The sequence below is a fragment of the Lepus europaeus genome, chromosome 1, assembly GCF_033115175.1.
Source record: "Lepus europaeus isolate LE1 chromosome 1, mLepTim1.pri, whole genome shotgun sequence".
Classification (NCBI taxonomy): domain Eukaryota; kingdom Metazoa; phylum Chordata; class Mammalia; order Lagomorpha; family Leporidae; genus Lepus; species Lepus europaeus.
The window spans coordinates 36,799,071-36,818,014 of NC_084827.1; the positions used below are offsets into that span (position 1 = coordinate 36,799,071).

General features: G+C 34.6%; 1 protein-coding gene across 3 annotated transcripts in view; it reads left to right on the plus strand.

The window, feature by feature from the left end:
* TMEM168 (transmembrane protein 168) overlaps positions 1-14,495 on the plus strand; it is a 32,075-nt gene extending 17,580 nt beyond the window's left edge. For all 3 annotated transcript variants that reach the window (XM_062209088.1, XM_062209179.1, XM_062209267.1), the window contains exons 3-5: positions 5,751-5,893; positions 7,580-7,854; positions 12,484-14,495. In XM_062209088.1, the coding sequence (XP_062065072.1) occupies positions 5,751-5,893; positions 7,580-7,854; positions 12,484-13,031 (966 nt within the window). In that variant the 3' untranslated portion in view covers positions 13,032-14,495. The remainder of the gene's footprint in view (positions 1-5,750; positions 5,894-7,579; positions 7,855-12,483) is intronic.
* Positions 14,496-18,944: the final 4,449 nt, after the last annotated feature.

An 18,944-nucleotide genomic window follows, 5' to 3' on the forward strand; every position in this document is an offset into this window, starting at 1 on the left:
GTCTTTCATTACCGGGGTCAATGCCAACTAACGAGAAAAGCAAGCCAAAGTTTATTAATATGTATACCTTATGTCTACATGGGAAGTGCCTAGGGCACGAGCAGTACTCAGAGATGACTTAAAAATTTTTAACATATTTATTTTATTTGTATGCTTTTAGAAAATTTGAGGGGTTGGAGGGGGAATAGTGAGAGAGAATGAATGCTCCCATCTGTTGGTTCACTCCCCAAATTCTCACAATGGCTAGACTGGACCAGGCCAAGCTGAATCTGGCAACTGGAACTCTATTCAGCCATCACTACTGCCTCGTACAGTCTACATTGGCAGGAAGCCAGGTACTCCAGTATGAGACATGAGCATCTAAATAGCTGTCTTAACTACTAGGTTGAATGACCCAAAAGATGATTTTTAATTAAGGCTTATATAACATTTTCAACAAGGAAAGTAACTTGTTAGAGAAGTGGCATGACAAAGGAAAAGGACTTTGAGTCTAGAGGTGGCAAATTTTGGGAAGGGAAATAAGTGGGATTCTGTTAGGTATGTTTCTCTGGTACTATCTTCTAGCCCATTAAGGGTTTAAAGTGGTCTTCAGTGATCAACCTTTGTCCATTCCGGTAGGGAAAGGTAGAAAGGGGACCTTTGTTTTTATAAAGTTCTGTCCTGCTTTCAATGCATAAGGGGAGGCCACAGGTTTTCTTTCGTCTGTTTCTTCACAATTTGCCTTCAATGCAAATCAGTCCTTATACTAATAAGGACTAGTTTGTAGTGGAATATTCTGGTCTCCTGGAGTACAGTGTTCAAGTCTTTTACTACTTAGATGTTAAAATCTGGTCCCCTGTTCTAAGAGGAAAACATTTTCTAATGTTTAAGATTTTTATTTAATATGTAAATGAGGATACTTTTAAAGGTCCATGGGGAGTTGGAAGTAAGTTTATTTTGGCACAAGAAAATTTTGAAGTCCATGCTTCTTCATATTTTTTCTCCATGTCATGAAATTTTCTAGTAACTCAATACAGAAAAGCTCTTTTACACATTTTACCTTTGAACTCTTCTAATAACTCTCCTGGTCCTAGCAATAATGTACAGGGATTTTTTAAGGGGACTATTCTTTATGAAATTAAAAAAAATTACAAATTACACCTTTGTCTATATAACAAAATAAGGAAACAAGCCTGGAAGAATACCGAGTAGACTGTTTTATTTGACCAGACCTATTCTTGAAGTGTGTACCTTTAGATAGTAATGCACCTTTGTTTTTTTCCCTATAACTGCATACTACTATAGCTGCAGCACACATGCACTTGTCTGGCCCCTGGTGACATTGGAGTTTGTGACCCTTGCTATAAAGGATAAGATGGTGAATTATTTCTTATATTGCTATCATTGGTGGAAAAGTACTCATTATATAAAGTAAAAGCTAGAATTAATAGTGTTCATGTTATTGATTTAGTGGTTCTTAGGAATTGCTAATATAATTTGAAAGTAATCTTTATGTGAATAAAGCCTTAGTTAATCAAAACATTTTTTATTGAAATAGAACATGTGCAATGGAAATTGAAATTATTAATATTTAAGATAAGATGATTAATTGTCAAATCTAAGAGTTAACAAAAATGAAAATACTATAGTAATGTTTGGGAGAATTAGTTGCTTCTTTAAAGTTGTGAACTATCATAAAGGTTGATTTTGTTCACTGATACAGTTATTATTAACCCAACCAGTATAAAAACTATGTAAAGTCTCTTGAACTTATATGAATTATGTAAAAAAAATGGTATATAATATATAGTTTATATGTAAGTTATATGAGAAGAAATGTATTTACCTTGGAAATTTGTAATACCATTAAGATGACAAATGAAAATGTAAATATTTAAAATTAATAAAACTTGGAAGTTAATAATCAGCTAGAAAATATAACAAAGCATAAAGTGCCTAGAAATGCGTTTTTAAAGAAACTTACAAAACAAAGAAGTAGTATAAAACTCTGCTGAAGGGGTAGGCATTGTGTCACAGCAGGTTAAACCATTGGTGGGGATATTGCGTCCCATATCCGAGTGTGCCAGTTTGAATCCCAGCTACTCCATTCCCTGTTCAGCTTCCTACTGATGCACCCGGGGAGGCAGCGGAAGATTCAAATGCTTGGTCCCCTCTTAGTTTCAGCCTGGCTCAACCTTGGCTGTTGTGGGCATTTGGGAATGAACATAGAAAATTGATATACTTCCTGCCCCTGTCTTGCAAGTAGATAAAAATAACACTAAACACACACACACACACAGAACTCTGGGGGCTGGTGCGATGGCGCCAGCATCCCATATGGGTGCTGGGTTCTAGTCCCACTTGCTCCTCTTCCAGTCCAGCTCTCTGCTGTGGCCTGGGAAGGCAGTGGAGGATGGCCCAAGTGCTTGGGCCCCTGCACCCGCGTGGGAAACTGGGAGGAAGCACCAGGCTCCTGGCTTTGGATTGGCGCAGCACCGGCCATGACGGCCATTTGGTGGGTGAACCAACGGAAGGAAGACCTTTCTTTCTGTCTCTTTCTCTCACTGTCTGTCAGATAAAAAAAAGAAAAACTCCACTGAATATCAAAAAAACTTAAATGGAAAAACATACTGTACCTAATAGGATAGAAAAACTCAGTGTTGTGCCTGGCAGATATTTGTCAGTATAGAGGAAATGATTTTCAAAGCTAAGCTGAACTTCTGGTCCTCTATAGGAGTAAAAATGAGGGCCTCCAAAAGTGGGTTCACTGATAAATTACCTCCATCTTATGTGGACACATTAAAGGAAGAAGGTGGAGCCATGGTAAGGGTACTTCAAAAGTTGTGGAAAAATGAATTGAAGCGTAAATATTAGTGTAAAAAAATTTGACATCTGCATATAGTTTTTTCATAATACGCATTTCATGAACTCCTTGAAGATGCTTTGTATGCATGGACTTTAATTTGTGTGTGTCCAAATAACCTTATCTGGTAATTCCACTTTCCATGAGTATTTTGAAGTGCCATCTTAGAACAGTCCTCTCATGAATCTTGTCTATTGTTAATGATCAAACCTGAATTAAGATATGTATACTGGTAATGGCCACAGCTCTCTGGTGCAAAAGTCATCTCCTAGGCAGTTTATTTTCCCCATGCAGTAGTCACTCAAATATAACCAGGTATATCCATGTGGCAACAAGAGCAAGAAGTAGCAGTACCAACAAAAGCTACAAAAAATTCTTGGAGTAAAAACCTATTAGAATTATCATGCATAAAACCACATGCTCACTAAGTTGAATAAAATAACAGCATCTGTTAGAATTTTTTTTTTTTAATCTGCCTTGTCATTTTTTTACAAACAAAATACAAGTCTTGGAAAATACCTGGAGCTAACTGAATGTGCATGCTTAACAATAGATTATACTAGACTGCAGTGAATGTTAGTGAAGTAGAAGATGTGGAGAGGCTGTGCAACAAGGAGCACAAAAGAGGAAAAAATATGGAAAATACCAAACAGAAGGGAAGCATAAGACTCAACAGAAAATACTGTGAAAAGATTTCATCTGTGTTTCAAGTCCCAGAAAGAAAGTGGCCAGGGGGAAACAGGCCAAAGAACCAAAAGGCTAGACAGACCAGTAGATGAGAACAATGTCCCCAAACAGATCTGAGAGCACTTGATTTATGATAAAAGTGGCACTTTAGAATAATGAAGAATGGTTGCTACTTTCAGTAATTGGTTCTTAATTAGCTGTTCATGTAGGAAAAAATTAAATTGCATCATTTTCATAAGCAATCAGTATTGAGACCTAAATGTGAAGGGAAATTAATAAATCCTTTAAGGAATAATGTAAAATACCTTTTTTTTGGTTAGCTTAAAACTTTAAAAAACTTATTTTCATTTTATTTGAAAGACTGTCAAGCTGATTCACAGCCCAAATGCCTACAACAGGCTGATGTGTAGAGCCTGGACCTCACTCAGTTCACACAGAGTTGGTCCTCTGTATATAAAGTCATACTAAAAATGATCCATAATGAAGGAGATGGGAGAGGAAATGGGAGGTGGGGTGGGGGTGGGGGTATGGGGAAAAGAACCACTATATTCCTGAAGTTGTATCTATGTAAAAATCCATTCATTAAATAAAAATTTTAAAATTAAAAAAAGAACTTGAGGATAAAGCACTTAAGGGAGTCAGAGAAGGGAAAAGGTATTTGCAGAATAAAAGGCTTTGACCTAAAATTATGTTAAGAATCAAACAAAGCTGTAAATCAGCAAGAAAAAGTCCAGGTCCGGAAAAGTGGATAGAATATTTAACAGTTAACCAAGGATGAGACCCAAATGATCTAAGACATTTCACTTCGTTAGTAATCAGAGAACTGGATATTTATTCTAGTTTTATTTATAATGCAAAGTTTAAGCAGCTAAAACCCAATGGTAAGGGTTCAGCTAAAGTCACATATTGTTTGAATGCTAGTTAGTCCTTTACAAGTGATTTAGAGTTACGTTAACAGGCTTATAATAAATTGACAGAATATCATCCCATTTTGAAAAAATGACCTACAGTAATATGCACACATGTGAATATGTATTTGTGTGAATGTGTATATTGCATTGAATTTGGCAGTATTTCAGAAAGTTCGTAGCTATATGGTGGTGTGATTTGTAATGATTTTCATCGTGTTTTTACTTATGTTTTTCCAGTATTTATAAGTTAGACATGTACTGCATTATTGATACAATTGATGAACTAGAATATGCTGAAATAGGGCACTATATCCATTTTTCCATTGTGAGAGTCAGTTTTCTGTTTCTTTAATTAGAAAGTTGATGAGGTGAACCACGCCTTTTGTTAAAAGTGTGTTCATGAGCGCGGTGCGCCAGCCGCAGCGCGCTACCGCGGCGGCCATTGGAGGGTGAACCAACGGCAAAAGGAAGACCTTTCTCTCTGTCTCTCTCTCACTGTCCACTCTGCCTGTCAAAAATTTAAAAAAAAAAAAAAAAGTGTGTTCATGCATTTAGGCTTTATATTATGTGCGATAGCAATACAGGCAATATGGAATTATTTTGTATTCTAAATATATAGTTCAGGACTTTATAGTCTCTTGTCTCTTAAATGGGCCTTGTTGTCGTTGAACTGTGATTAATGTCTAATCTTTCCTCCTGTTAATATTTTTGCTCACCTATTTTCCACTCTGCTTTTATGGTGCTTAACTGTCCTTCATTCACTCATTTTTTCTCTCTCCCTATTTTATAGTTTAAGGGCTTTTCCTAGATAAACTGTGAGATGGAACCGATTTTGATAGCTTTAAAGTCTTAAATTTCCTGAAGATTTTATTCTAATTTCTAGATTTTTTTCACAAGAAAAAAAAAAGAACCCTTTCTAAAGTAAGGTTTCTGATGAAATATGTATTATTTGAAATCTAACATGAGGCATGTGAGTTTTAGCAGGAGGTTTGTTTTCTGGCTTTTTCTCCGTCATTAGAATGATTTTAGGGATTGGTTTTTGGGTTTTGGTTGTTATAATTTTTAGTTTTAGATGTTGACAGATTTTTAAAAATATGTTGTATTTTGCCACAGCTTCCAGACAGCCTAGGGATAAATTTAGCATTTATTGAGCTGGTAAAGCTTACTTGTCAGCTTTAGCTTACAATTGGCTTTAAATTATTAATTGTCCTTTTTATCCTTTTTGGAAGTAGAGGTAAAAATATGAGTATATATTTATTGTAATTATGTATTCATATTTACTTGAGTCATGTTGTTGTGAATTCTTTTAGCCAACAAATGGAATCTTCTTGAGCATGTTTCTCATTGTTTTGCCATTGGAATCTATGGCTCATGGGCTCTTCCATGAATTGGGCAACTGTTTGGGAGGAACATCTGTTGGATATGCCATTGTGATTCCTACCAACTTCTGCAGGTACAGTAACCTAGTATAGTTGGTGATGACTTCTTGATTCATAACATTTTCTTAGGATGTGTGTAAATATGCATAAAAACTCATTTTTTTCAAAGCTGTAATATTTTCAAAGTATATACCCTGTTGCGTTTCTTTATTCTAAATTTTTTTAAAGGCATTAAGAATAGGGTTCAATTTAAGTATTTTGGTAAGTTTGATTAGCTTATATTTTAGCTGGAAGTCAAAAAATGTTAGGACCTATCCTTAGAAAATTCATTCATATCAGCATTGAACCCGAATCCAGAATTCTAGTTCTCTTACCTTAGGCAAATCAATTTCTCCAGATCTCAGTGTTGGTATCTAAAGTGCAAATGGTAATACCTTTTCTGCCTATCTCAGCAAATGTTTTGGAAACTAATAAGATTATGAATGTAAGAACACTGCATACGAAAAAATGCCATACAAATACCAACAATTCAAAAAGATGAGCAGTGAAGTTTAATTCCAAAAGAACTTTTGTCCCCAAATGAATGGGAGATCTGTATGAATCTTTACCTATTACTACATTTTTATTTTATAGGTAAATATTCTTAAAATGGGAGAAAAATATTTGCCAGTCATCAATTCTGATGACCAGATTTTTCATCATACTTTACTGGAGGTTGGAGGTACCTTAAAATAAAAAAAAAATTATTTTATGGCAAATATTTGAAAGCAGATAGACTGTTTGTAGTAAATATTTTCTCCACATCAAAGGGTTGATTAAAAATTAGATTTTCATGGGAAATGCTAGAGATTTGGAAGACATGACAACTTTGCCAAGAGAATGTATGGAAATAGTAATATGCACTGCTAAGTTTTTATTCCGTTATATTGCTTTTTAACATTTTTGTTATTGTTAAAACATTAAGTTCCATATATGCAAGATTTGTTACTAGAACAGTATTGATAATACATTAAGTAAAATTTAAAGTTTTCAGATCCCTAATAGAGAAATTCCTTTTTTAGATAGGAGTGATGATTTTTACCCCTTTCATTATTAGTTGTCTCATTTCTGCTAGATATAAGCCTTAGTTTAATATCTTTACTGGACTACCATTTTATATGTTGCAGAATCAGATCTAAATCTTCAAGTTCATGTTCAATAGTATAGAGGCAATTGATCTTTTAATAGTGCTTGTAAATGCCATTTGTTAGTAGATAATTTCCTATATCATTTACATAAGTTACTGAAGCTTGAACACAATACTTTAATTAAACATATAATTTTCACATTTAAAAATACAAACAACTCATTTTACCTGTTAAGATTTTTTTCTCAAGAATAAGGAATTCTAATAATCTCCATCCAGGTATTCTTGAAATGCTTAGTATAATTTTGAGCTTAAAAAGTTTACTGTCCAGTGTCTGTTATTTGGTAAGTATTTGTAAATAGGGAACAAAGAATACTATCTACATTTGGAGATATTCTTCCAGCATTTAGATTGGTTATTTTATTAAGAAGAAATGTAATTTTTAGAAACCAGGTTTTGGTTCTAAGCTTAATTCTTAACCTTACAGGAATTTTAGAAATGCTGATTTCTCAAAATCCTTCCATTTAGATAGCAGCAACTGTTATGCTTCTAAGGTGATCAATTATGAATGATCTGCAAGAATGTAACATAAAACATTTCTTAAGCACTAAAATAATTGTTTTGTCTCTTTTAGTCCTGATGGTCAGCCAACACTGCTTCCACCAGAACATGTACAAGAGTTAAATTTGAGGTCTACCGGCATGCTCAACGCTATCCAAAGGTTTTTTGCGTATCACATGATTGAAACATATGGATGTGACTATTCCACAAGTGGACTGTCTTTTGATACTCTGCACTCCAAACTTAAATCTTTCCTTGAACTTCGGACTATAGATGGACCTAGACATGATACATACGTTTTATATTACAGTGGGCACACCCATGGTTCAGGAGAGTGGGCTCTAGCAGGTAAAGGCACTTTTAGCAGTTCCACCATGATGGAGATATACATAGGAATATTTGTGTGATCTATTCACACAGAGACATTAAATTTCTCAACTTTTCACTTCATACTTTACCAGGTATACATATAGCTCTATTTCGTTTCGTTTCTTCTCTAGTGTACTTGTTTAGAATAATTTTAGTAATCTCTAATGATAAAGTTTTGAGAATTGTCTTGAAATAATTGGAAAGAAGAAAATTCTGCTTGATTTGAGACTTAGTAAAACTAATTAGGGTAACTAGTTCTAATTTCATGCCAGATTTGTAACTGGAGCTTTATTTTAAAGAATATTGTTGGAAATTCTTTTAATACATAGTGAATAACTCAGTGATTGTCTAGTAGTAAAGGTGAATGAATTTACTACTGGGCACATCTGAAGCATTAGCTACAGTGTACTAAGTACTTTATACATAGTATATAAGATGTGAAATTCTTTGACTTGGATACCATCATCTTTATTATGTTCTTTTTTAAAGGAGGAAGTAGAAGCTGAAAGTAGTTACATAACATCTCTGTGGTCATACCACTAACTGAAAGAGCCATGATTCAATCCAGGTCTATCCTAAAGTATATTTTTCCCCCACTGTACCATATTGCCACCAAGGGTGAAAGCCATGATGATGGATAAGTAGCATGGTCTGGCTAAGTAGATATTTGTTAGCATTAACCACCCATTTTCAAAAAAATCAGAATGTATAAGAAGCTACTCAATGTGTAAACTACTTGAACATTGTTTTATAAAACTATTTACCAGGAGGTTTATTTACAACATAGAATATGACTTTTTAACCTTTAGGCACTTCACTTCCAGGTAGAATATACAAAATGATATACTCTATCTCAGAGCCCAAGAGAAAAAATTCTAGTCAATTCACAATCTTCACAAACAAAATTTGAGATCTAAAAGCTAGGAATGATTATTGAAAACTTACTAGAATGTTGATAATGAACTGTCCCCAGATCAATAGGAAACAAAGCATAATTTCAGTGATCATGCATATGTTTTTAGTTAAGTATGATTAAATTTATTGAAGTTTTTTAAATTAACATCGGCTTGTACAGTTTTATGGGGTATAGTGTTATATTTTAACACATGTATACCAGTTAAATGGATCAAATCATGTAATTAATAGTTCCATCTCCTTATTTCTTTATGTTTGGAGCCTTTGAGCTCCTTTTAGTTCTTTGTAAAATGTGCAGTACATTACTTTGAACTATACTCATCCCAAAGAGTAGTTTTAAAAACAAACTTTGTGTGTATTTACATGAAGGATTTATTACTTAATGTTTATATAAACACTCTAAGAAGGTTGTGTTTTTCTTCAAATATTTAAAAAACTTATTTCAAGTAGTTTTTATGGATGGCTTTGGATGTAAATCCTAAACATATAGCCCACCCATAATTTAATCAGCTTTTTCTTTTCCTAGGAAAAATCAAAGGCACTAAAGTAATATATAAGTCATTGTTCTTAAATTTTCATATATGATGAGTTGGGAATAATTTATGAAATTTTTGGAAGGTTTATTTTATTTGAAAGAGTTACAGAGAGGCAGAAAGAGAGAGAGAGAGAGAGAGAGAGAGAGAGAGAGAGAGAGAGAGAGGTCTTCCATCCAGTGGTTCACTCACCAAATGGCCACAACGACCAGGGCTAGACCAGGACAAAGCTAAGAGTCAGGAGCTCCATCTGGGTACCTAGCATGGGCTATCTTCCCGGGCACATTAGTAGGGAGCTGGATCAGAAGTGGAGCAGCCAGGACTTGAACTGGAACTCATAAAGGATGTGAGTGCTTCAGGTGGCAGATTTACCTGCTATGCCACAGCACTGGCCCCTATGAAATCTTAAATGTCTAGCAGATACATTCTGGAATGGTATATAATATTTTTGATGCTACCATAAATTGAACTTAGAGAATTTTTCTGTTAGCCAGGAAGATTTTAGATCTTGACAGGATTCTGGCTTATCCCACAATTCAGCAACTGCATTGTGTCAGGCCTAATCTGAGGCACCTGGTTTACTCAGGTTGAACTAGACTCAGAAGCCCTCCTTTTTAGTCCCTTCTTACCCTGGTTTGTCTCAGATACAGCCTCAAAGGCTCATTCTGCCTCAGAAATAGCTTTGAACACTCTTGCACTGGGGGAGTGCTTTAATTTATCCCCAACCAAGTGACAAAGAACTTTAAACTCCAATCGTTTATTAATGATTAATCTAACAACCTTTGAAATAGGAAAGGTTATGACTAGATTTTCTTTGGGATAGTAAGTTAAAACCATTCTAGAACTAAATACCATTGTGGAAAAGAAATTTTTATTTATCTTTCATCACATACTTTTACTCATAATACTTTTTGGAATATGTAGTCTTACATTTATGGGGTTTCATAATAAGATACCTGATACTTTTGCCTCATTGCTTGAGGGTAAAAAACAATTATAGTAATTACAAGAGAAATAAATGAAAAAATGTAGATGATCTATAAAGCAGTTTATCACAGATAAACAAAGCCTTTAAAAAGCAGTCTCAGTTGCTTGAAATGCATCAGATGGCTGTTATCTGAAATGAATGTAAGTACTTTGCATCTGGGCCAAAAGCCAAAGAAAGCAAAGCAAAAGAAAATTAGAGAAAGAATTTGAAAGGCTTTAATTGTGCTTTAACTCTCTTGTTGATATCTAAAGGGTATTTTTAAAAGAGAATTAGGGTAGAATGTGCTAAAGAATATTTATTGAAATAGTTGTGAATTACATGTTAGGCAATGATTTGTGACAGATGGAATTCGTATAATGACTCTTGTAATTTATGTCATCCTCTGATCTCTTAGAAATTTAATAGAGCAGGCAATAATGAAAACTTAACATCTGGTGATTTTTGAGAAAGTGGTATCTTTTGGAGCTACCAGTGAAACAACACATTAGTAATATGTGGAAACTGTATTTGAAGTAGTGCCTCTGAGATGATGTTCTGGAGTGTTAAAGCAGCTCAATTACTTTTCATTCTTATAAGTCTCAAATATATCAGGCTGAGTCTAACATACAGCAGGCTGTTGGAAAAAAGAAAATTAGTTATATATTAAAGAATGTGTTTTAGCCTGGCTGTAGAAGTCATGTTAATATTAGAATTCAAATTCCCTGGTGATATCATTTTGATAATTTAGCAAAAAGGGTGGCTACTTTTGGTAGAGATGCATGTTCTAAAGTTAGGTGGTTGAATCTTTTAGTAGTAAATTGTAGCATATTAAAACTTTTTCTAATTATAAAAATAACATGCTCAATGTGAACATTTTAGAAAACAGAAAAGTACTTTTTAAAATCACCAGATATCCAAACACCACACAATAATTATTTACCTTTTGCAGGTATGATTCCACATCATGCTTTTTTTTCCCCAATATAAAGACATCTTCTTACCATTAAAAGTTTTTTATAAACATTTTATTATAAAATTCTTTCCTAAGGTTATACAATAATTCTTTTCCACCTCCCGCCTTTTATTTCATACTATCTAAGATGACAAGAAGATATTTGTATATAATTTTTTACCCCCACTTCTTGTGTGTATTCATTCCTTTGTTTTGAGTATAGATAGGAAGAGGGTTTTTCTTTTTATAGGTACCTATATATGAGGATAGGAAATGAGTGTGGAACAGGTCAACAGTTTTTGTAGAATTCCAGATATTTTTGGCTTTGTGGGCTGGAAAATCTCTATTGCAACTACTCACTTCTGCCATTGTAAACTGAAAGTAACTATAGACAGAATGTAAATGAATGAAAATGGTGGTGTTCTAATGGAATGTTATTGGTGGAAATAATTATATACTATTTAATTTTTCTATAATTTCACATATCATCAACTATTACTCTTTTGTTTTTTTCTGTCAACTATAAAAATATAAAATCAACTCTTAGCTTGTGGGCCATATAAAAACAAGCTGAATTTGGCCCATAAGCCACAGTGTGCTGCCCCAGGTGTAGAATATTAGCATTCCTATTTTTTATTAAGTCTAACTATATAATACAATTTGACTTAGCATATCCCTGTTTAATGTAAGTAACAAGGATGCTTTTTTTTCCCTGAGATTGAAAATATTTTTAAGAAGGATTTATTTATTTGAAAGGCAGAGAGAGCGAGCAAGAGAGAGCAAGAGAGGGAGGGAGGGAGGGAGGGAGAAGGATCTTCTATTCGATTGTTCACTCCCCAAAGGGCCACAATGGCTGGGGCTGGGCCAAGTCAAAGCCAGCAGCCTTGAGCTTCTTCTGGGTCTCCCATGTGGATGCAGGGGCCCAAGCACTTGTGCCATCCTCTTCTTTCCCAGGCACATTAGTAGGGAACTGAATCAGAAGTGGAACAGCCTGGCTTCAAACCAACATCCATATGGGATGCCGGCACTGCAGGAGGTAGCTTTATCCACTATACCACAGCACTGGCCCTGAAAATCTGTTTTAAAAATACCTTCTGAAAAGGTACTTTGAAAGTAACACATTTTCACTTTTTTTTTGGTTTATATTTAATTCTAAGAATCTAAAGAAAATACACTTGAAACAAGAGTATTCTTAATGCAAGGCTTCAGAAATTGTACCGTTAAATTTTCTCTCATTCCAGGTGGAGAAATACTGCGCCTTGAGACACTTTTAGAATGGTGGAGAGAAAAGAATGGTTCCTTCTGTTCTCGGCTAATTATCATTTTAGACAGTGAGAATTCAACCCCTTGGGTGAAAGAAGTGAGAAAAATTAATGACCAGTATATTGCAGTACAAGGAGCAGAGTTGACAAAGACCATAGATATTGAAGAAGCTGACCCACCACAGCTGGGCGACTTTACAAAAGACTGGGTGGAATACAACTGTAACTCTAGTAATAGCATTTGCTGGACGGAAAAGGGCCGCACTGTGAAAGCAGTATATGGTGTGTCCAAACGGTGGAGCGACTACACTCTGCATTTGCCAACAGGAAGCGATGTGGCCAAGCACTGGATGCTACACTTTCCTCGCATTACATATCCGCTGGTGCATTTAGCCAATTGGTTATGTGGTCTGAATCTTTTTTGGATCTGCAAAACTTGTTTTAGGTGCTTGAAAAGGTTAAAAATGAGGTGGTTTCTTCCTACGGTGCTGGACACTGGACAAGGTTTCAAACTTGTCAAATCTTAATTTGGACCCAAATGCAAGATGTGGCTGAGTTCATATTACCAATTATCACTAAGTTGCCATTTTTTTGTATGCTGTATTTTTCTTTGTGGAAAATACCTTCCTATTTCTGTAGCTGCCCTCACTTTGTCTTTTCTCAAGTAATTATGGTATAGGTAAGGTGTTGGAATAAGCATTATTTTATATTAAAAGTAGGTTGGGAATTAGATGCTAACTCTGTAAATGCATAAGAGATGTTAAAAATAACTGCACTTTCAGGAATGTTTGCATATGCCTCTGATTAGAAAGAAAGCAGTCTTCTATACTCTGTAATGGCCAATGAAGAATTACTAATGCCTTATTTTCTAGGCATAGAGAATGTAGACCAGACAAATTTACTACTTTGTGAAAACTATCAATTTACTTAGAGAGGATTCTTTTCTGTGAATGATAGCTTTGAGGTTTCAAGACCATTGGAAGGATGACAAACTCTTTCTTAGAAAAGGAGGAAGCCTGTCCAGAATGAATGTAGATTTTACTTATACTCCATCACAGTCAAATGTCTTGCTTGTGACCTGTTAACCAGTGTATCTGGGAAGCCAAAATTATTTTTTCAAATCAGAACATTCTTCATGTAGATAGCTCTAAGAGGTTAGATTCTATAAATTTTTCCTTCATGCATTGGTGGGGGACCTCTAAAAACTGCTAATTTAAAGAGTCTCAGGGTAACAATATTTTATTAAAGAACAGTATTTCCAGCCAGAAATTCCTTCCAAATAAATTGTCTTCCTTTTGAAAAAGTACTCATAAAAGAAATTTAACAGTTTCTCATTGACTGAATCAATGAGAAATATTCAGAAAAGATTTTTATCTCTATAGTTGCTCTGCTGTGAAAATTAGTTTTCAAATTCCCATGAATTGATAGACATTTTTTCTACTGAAGGTCAAAAGATAGGAAAAGGTCAGTTTTTTTCTAGTGTACATGTAATGTATTATGTAAAAAAAAAGTATTCATACTGGCAATTTTAGTTCAGCATAATAGTGTGGTTGTAATTTTTAAACTTAATTCGGTGTTTTTTTGTCTCCTTTAGGCAGGCACTGATCAGGGTATCTCCTTAGTGGTAATTCATTTCATATTCCCTTCCAGTAATCCTTGCATTCCAAGTTGCCATCTTTGAGAAATAACAAGAGGGGAACAGATTTAAGTTGGGAGGTAATCTAGTCTTTGTTATTAAAATGCAGTGACTTCTCACCATTGAAGCCATTTTCCAACCTCAAAGGAAATAATGCCTCCACTGTTTTCTACCTGGTGACTGCACACTGAGGTTTTAGTTAGGAAGAAGTCACTTAGTGTCAGGGAACTTGTATACCACTATCTATGCAGCCTTGTTGCAGTCTGGTTATTTCTATGTATTGAATGTGATTTTCCTAATGCTTTGAATAAAATTTTGTTAAAAATTAGTTTTTCATTTAATGTGCAAACATTGATAGTTTAGTATATTAAAAGTGGTATTTATAAAAATGCCCATGTTTAAGAGTTCACATTTGGTGGCAGGTTGATTTTAAATTTTCACATATTCTGCTAAGTATTTATATTAGCGTTACCCAAATGAATTGGTTTAATGTTTTATGACACGTTTATTCAGAAATAGTACAGTAGAAAAGCCAAATGTTAAAAATGAGTTTATGGCTTCAAAAACCATGCAAACTCATGCTAAATAGAATCTTTTAAGTTTCTTGGCTAGGGATGAACAACTTTGCTTCAACTAAAGCAAATCTCTTTTTTTAAAAAATTTTTCATTTATTAAACTTTTATTTAATGAATATAAATTTCCAAAGTACAGCTTATGGGTTACAATGGCTTCCCCCCTCCCATAACTTCCCTCCCGCCCGCAACCCTCCCCTTTCCCGCTCCCTCTCCCCTTCCATTCACATCAAGATTCATTTTCAATTCTCTTTATATACAGAAGATCAGTTTAGTATATATTAGGTAAAGATTTCAACAGTTTGCCCCAAATAGCAACACAAAGTGAAAAAACTACCATTGGAGTACTAGTTATAGCATTAAATAACAGTGTACAGCACATTAAAGACAGAGATCCTACATAATATTTTTTTAAAATTAATTTTCTATGCCATTTCCAATTTAACACCAGGTTTTTTTTTTTTTCATTTCCAATTATCTTTATATACAGAAGATCAATTCAGTATATAATTAGTAAAGACCTCATCAGTTTGTACCCACACAGAAACACAAAGTATAAAAATACTGTTTCAGTACTAGTTATAGCATCACTTCACATTAGACAACACATTAAAGACAGATCCCACATGGGGTGTAAATACACAGTGACTCCTGTTGCTGACTTAACAATTTGACACTCCTGTTCATGGCGTCAGTAATCTCCCTAGGCTCTAGTCATGAGTTGCCAGGGCTATGGAAGCCTTTAGAGTTTGCTGACTTTGATCTTATTCCGATAGGGTCATAGTCAAAGTGGAAGTTCTCTCCTCCCTTCAGAGAAAGGTACCTCCTTCTTTGATGGCCCCGTTCTTTCCACTGGGATCTCACTCACAGAGATCTTTCATTTAGGTCTTTTTTTTTTGTTTTTTCCATGGTATCTTGGCTTTCCATGCCTGAAATACTCTCATGGGCTCTTCAGCCAGGTCCGAATGCCTTAAGGGCTGATTCTGAGGCCAGAGTGTTGTTTAGGACATCTGCCATTCTATGAGTCTGCTGTGTATCCCGCTTCCCATGTTGGATCCTTCTCTCCCTTTTTGATTCTACCAGTTAGTATTAGCAGACACTTGTCTTGTTTGTGTGATCCCTTTGACTCTTAGACCTATCAGAGCCATCAATTGTGAGCAAATCTCTTCACTCTGAGAAAGACAAATAGTAAAGTATATCCCCCATTCTTTATATAGTTTAAAATGGTACCAAAATTACATTAATTAGGTACACAAACTGACAGCCACAAAGCTAAGTTTTTGATATGTATTTTCTGTTTTTCTTGCTTTTTTCTTTCATTTGATATGCATTTTCTGTAAACATCTATCCTCAAAAGGTCTTTGGGCTAAAAATCTGACTTGATCGTACATTAATTATTAACCAAAAAATATCCACTCTGATGAATTTTCCTACCAAAAAAACTGAGCGACTCTTCAGGATGGTTTCCTAAATTAAAGCTGCCGAGTTTAAAACATGAATGTAGCAGAATGGAAAAGTAAGTATTGGTACAATAAGTGTAAAGTAAATAGTTACTCTTACCTAAAGATTAAAAAGCAGAGATGATAGTTAATGAAAATAATTTGCCATTGCCTCTTAATTTTATAAATTTAATTAGGAAAGAGTTTAAACTTAGTTTTGCCTAAAATAGCTTATTGCACTTTACCATTTTACTAAAAAGGAGGTTACATGGAAATGCTTTTTAAAATAATTTGACTTATTTCCGTTTATGATACCTGCTAAAATCACTAAAGTACCAGACCCTAAAAACATCTTTTGAAAAATCTATATATACCATTGAATATTAAAAAAGGAGGCAAGTTCTTTCTCTAAATTTTCAGTTATATTATTTTACTTAAAGCTCTTGTTTATTTTGATCTAAACTCTTCCTCCCTAGGAAATTGGCATTTGTGTTTCCATAGAATTCAACCTTGCTCTTCTTAATAAATTCAAAATTCTATGGAAAAGAACTTTTTCAGAAGATTATTTTTATGATTGTATTTTTTAAAAGCACTATGAAAACACTTTCTCAGTTAAAATGCATTTATATGTAATGCATTGGTAGATCCATGTTTGTTTTCAGTAAAATCTATTTGTAATTGTTTTGTTTGTAACTTTTTGGCTTAAATATATTTGTTGTTTTGGGTACTACTTTTTTATACATATTCTTTCATAAATAGGGCTTAGTCTCTAAGAAATATTCTGCTTTACTGTTCAACAGGTGATATGATAGTTAATATTATGTATGCCAAGGGAAAATGGTTTAACAATATGATAAGATATATTTGGCACTAAATGATAAAAGGAGTTAGATCTGTCAGTACTTTTGCATGTCTTCTCTATTAGAAACTGCTAGACTGGTATCCCTTTAGGCAGAGCTCAGAGTTTGACATTTCTGACACAAGATTTCCTAGAAGAGTGCCTTACCCACAATAAGCTATTTAATAAATATTTTTGACTGAGTGAATGTATTTACAATGTTAAGAGAAATTGGAATATCACAAATTTTACTGCATTTCCCCTGCAACTTTATTTAAATGGATATTATTGCAAGATCATTAAGAAAATAATTTAGCAAAAGGAAAAAAAATTCATATTTGTAGTTAAAAGACTGAGTGTTAAAAGTTTTTCCTTCCCTTATCTTAAGACTGATTTGGATGAAAACATAACTGACGTGGCCAAAAAATGACTTGTTTTGGGGTTAAGCCCATTTCCATCATGATTCTAATAATTTTTAATTTCCCCATTACTACATTTATACATTGAAGGCTTATCACAAGTGGAAATTATTAAAGTCTTGACTGCTGAACAAAGGAATTTAGCTGTACATACTGGTGATAGCTAAATTGTGAAGTCAGAAAAATAGAGCTGTTAACGTAATTAGGTTAAGTACAAGTTAGGGAAACTGCAAGTCTTTTTAGAGTATCCTCCCTTATTTACTAGTTGTAATACATGGAAATAAAATATTAATAAGATTTAAGCAGTAATTATTTAGAACCATTCTGATGATGGGGTAATTTACATTTATATTTATTAGGAAATATTAGATTAGCAATGATTCAAAATTGAAATCTGTGAGCTAACCAGGTTTCTTTAAAATGTTGGGTGTTTAAAAGCTATTTAGTTGATTTTTTAAAAATTGATTAATCTTGTGTGATATAACATTTTGCAAGTTTGAAATTAATTAAAAAGATAAGCAATTTCACTAAAACTTTTTATTTGAAAAATAGGTCTCCCCATCTATTCCCCAAATGCCTGAAACACCCAAGACTGGTCCAGGCCAAAGCCAGGAGCCCTGAACTCATGGCAGGTGTCCCATGTGGGTGATAGGAACCCAGTTACCTGGGCATTTACCTGCTGCCTCCCCGAGTGCACATTAGCAATAAACGAATCAAGAGTAGAGCTGACAGTTGAATCCAGGCAGACCGATAGGGGATATAGGTGTCCCAAGTGGTGTCTTAACTGCTACTCCAAATGTCCACCCCAATTTTAGTGAAATTTGTTACTTCAGACTTAGAAAATATTGATTTATCTGAAATCAAAAATTTCAGCAATGTACCAGGGATAAATGAGGGACATGGCATATCTTCCTAGAGGTTGCTATCTGCTGGTTCATTTCCCAAATGGTCACAATGCCTGGGACTGGGCCAGGCCAAAGCCAGGACCGTCTCCCACGTGGGTGCAGGACCCAAGCACGTGGACCATCCTCCACTGCTTTCCCAGGCACATTAGCATGGAGCTAGCTCAGAAGTGAAGCAGCTGGGACTTGATTCTCAGAGCACTCTTCTTGATTCTTAGAGCTGCTCTAAAGGCAGCTGCTTAACCCTCTATACCACAATGCCAGTCTCTCCCTTTCCCCTGACACTAAATTTTTAATTCCATTTTTCCAGACATTTTGATGCTCCTTTGTACTTCAGGACATCTAGTTGGTCATGATTTCAGTGTGGGAGAAAACGAAAAAGTCCAAGCAACTATGTTTAGGTAATTATACTAGATTATTCCTGGACAGGAGAAGGACCTGACACTGGGATATGGTATCCCAAGAGCTTAGCTGATTCAAAGGTTTAGAACCAAAAGGAGCAAAGGGCTGACTCAGGCTCTTGGAGAGAAACAGATGAAAACCAAGCAAACTGCTCAATTGATACCACTTGGAGTGACATGATCCAGTGCTGGGGTGACAGGACAAAGGCAGATGAGAGCAAATGAGAGGAAAG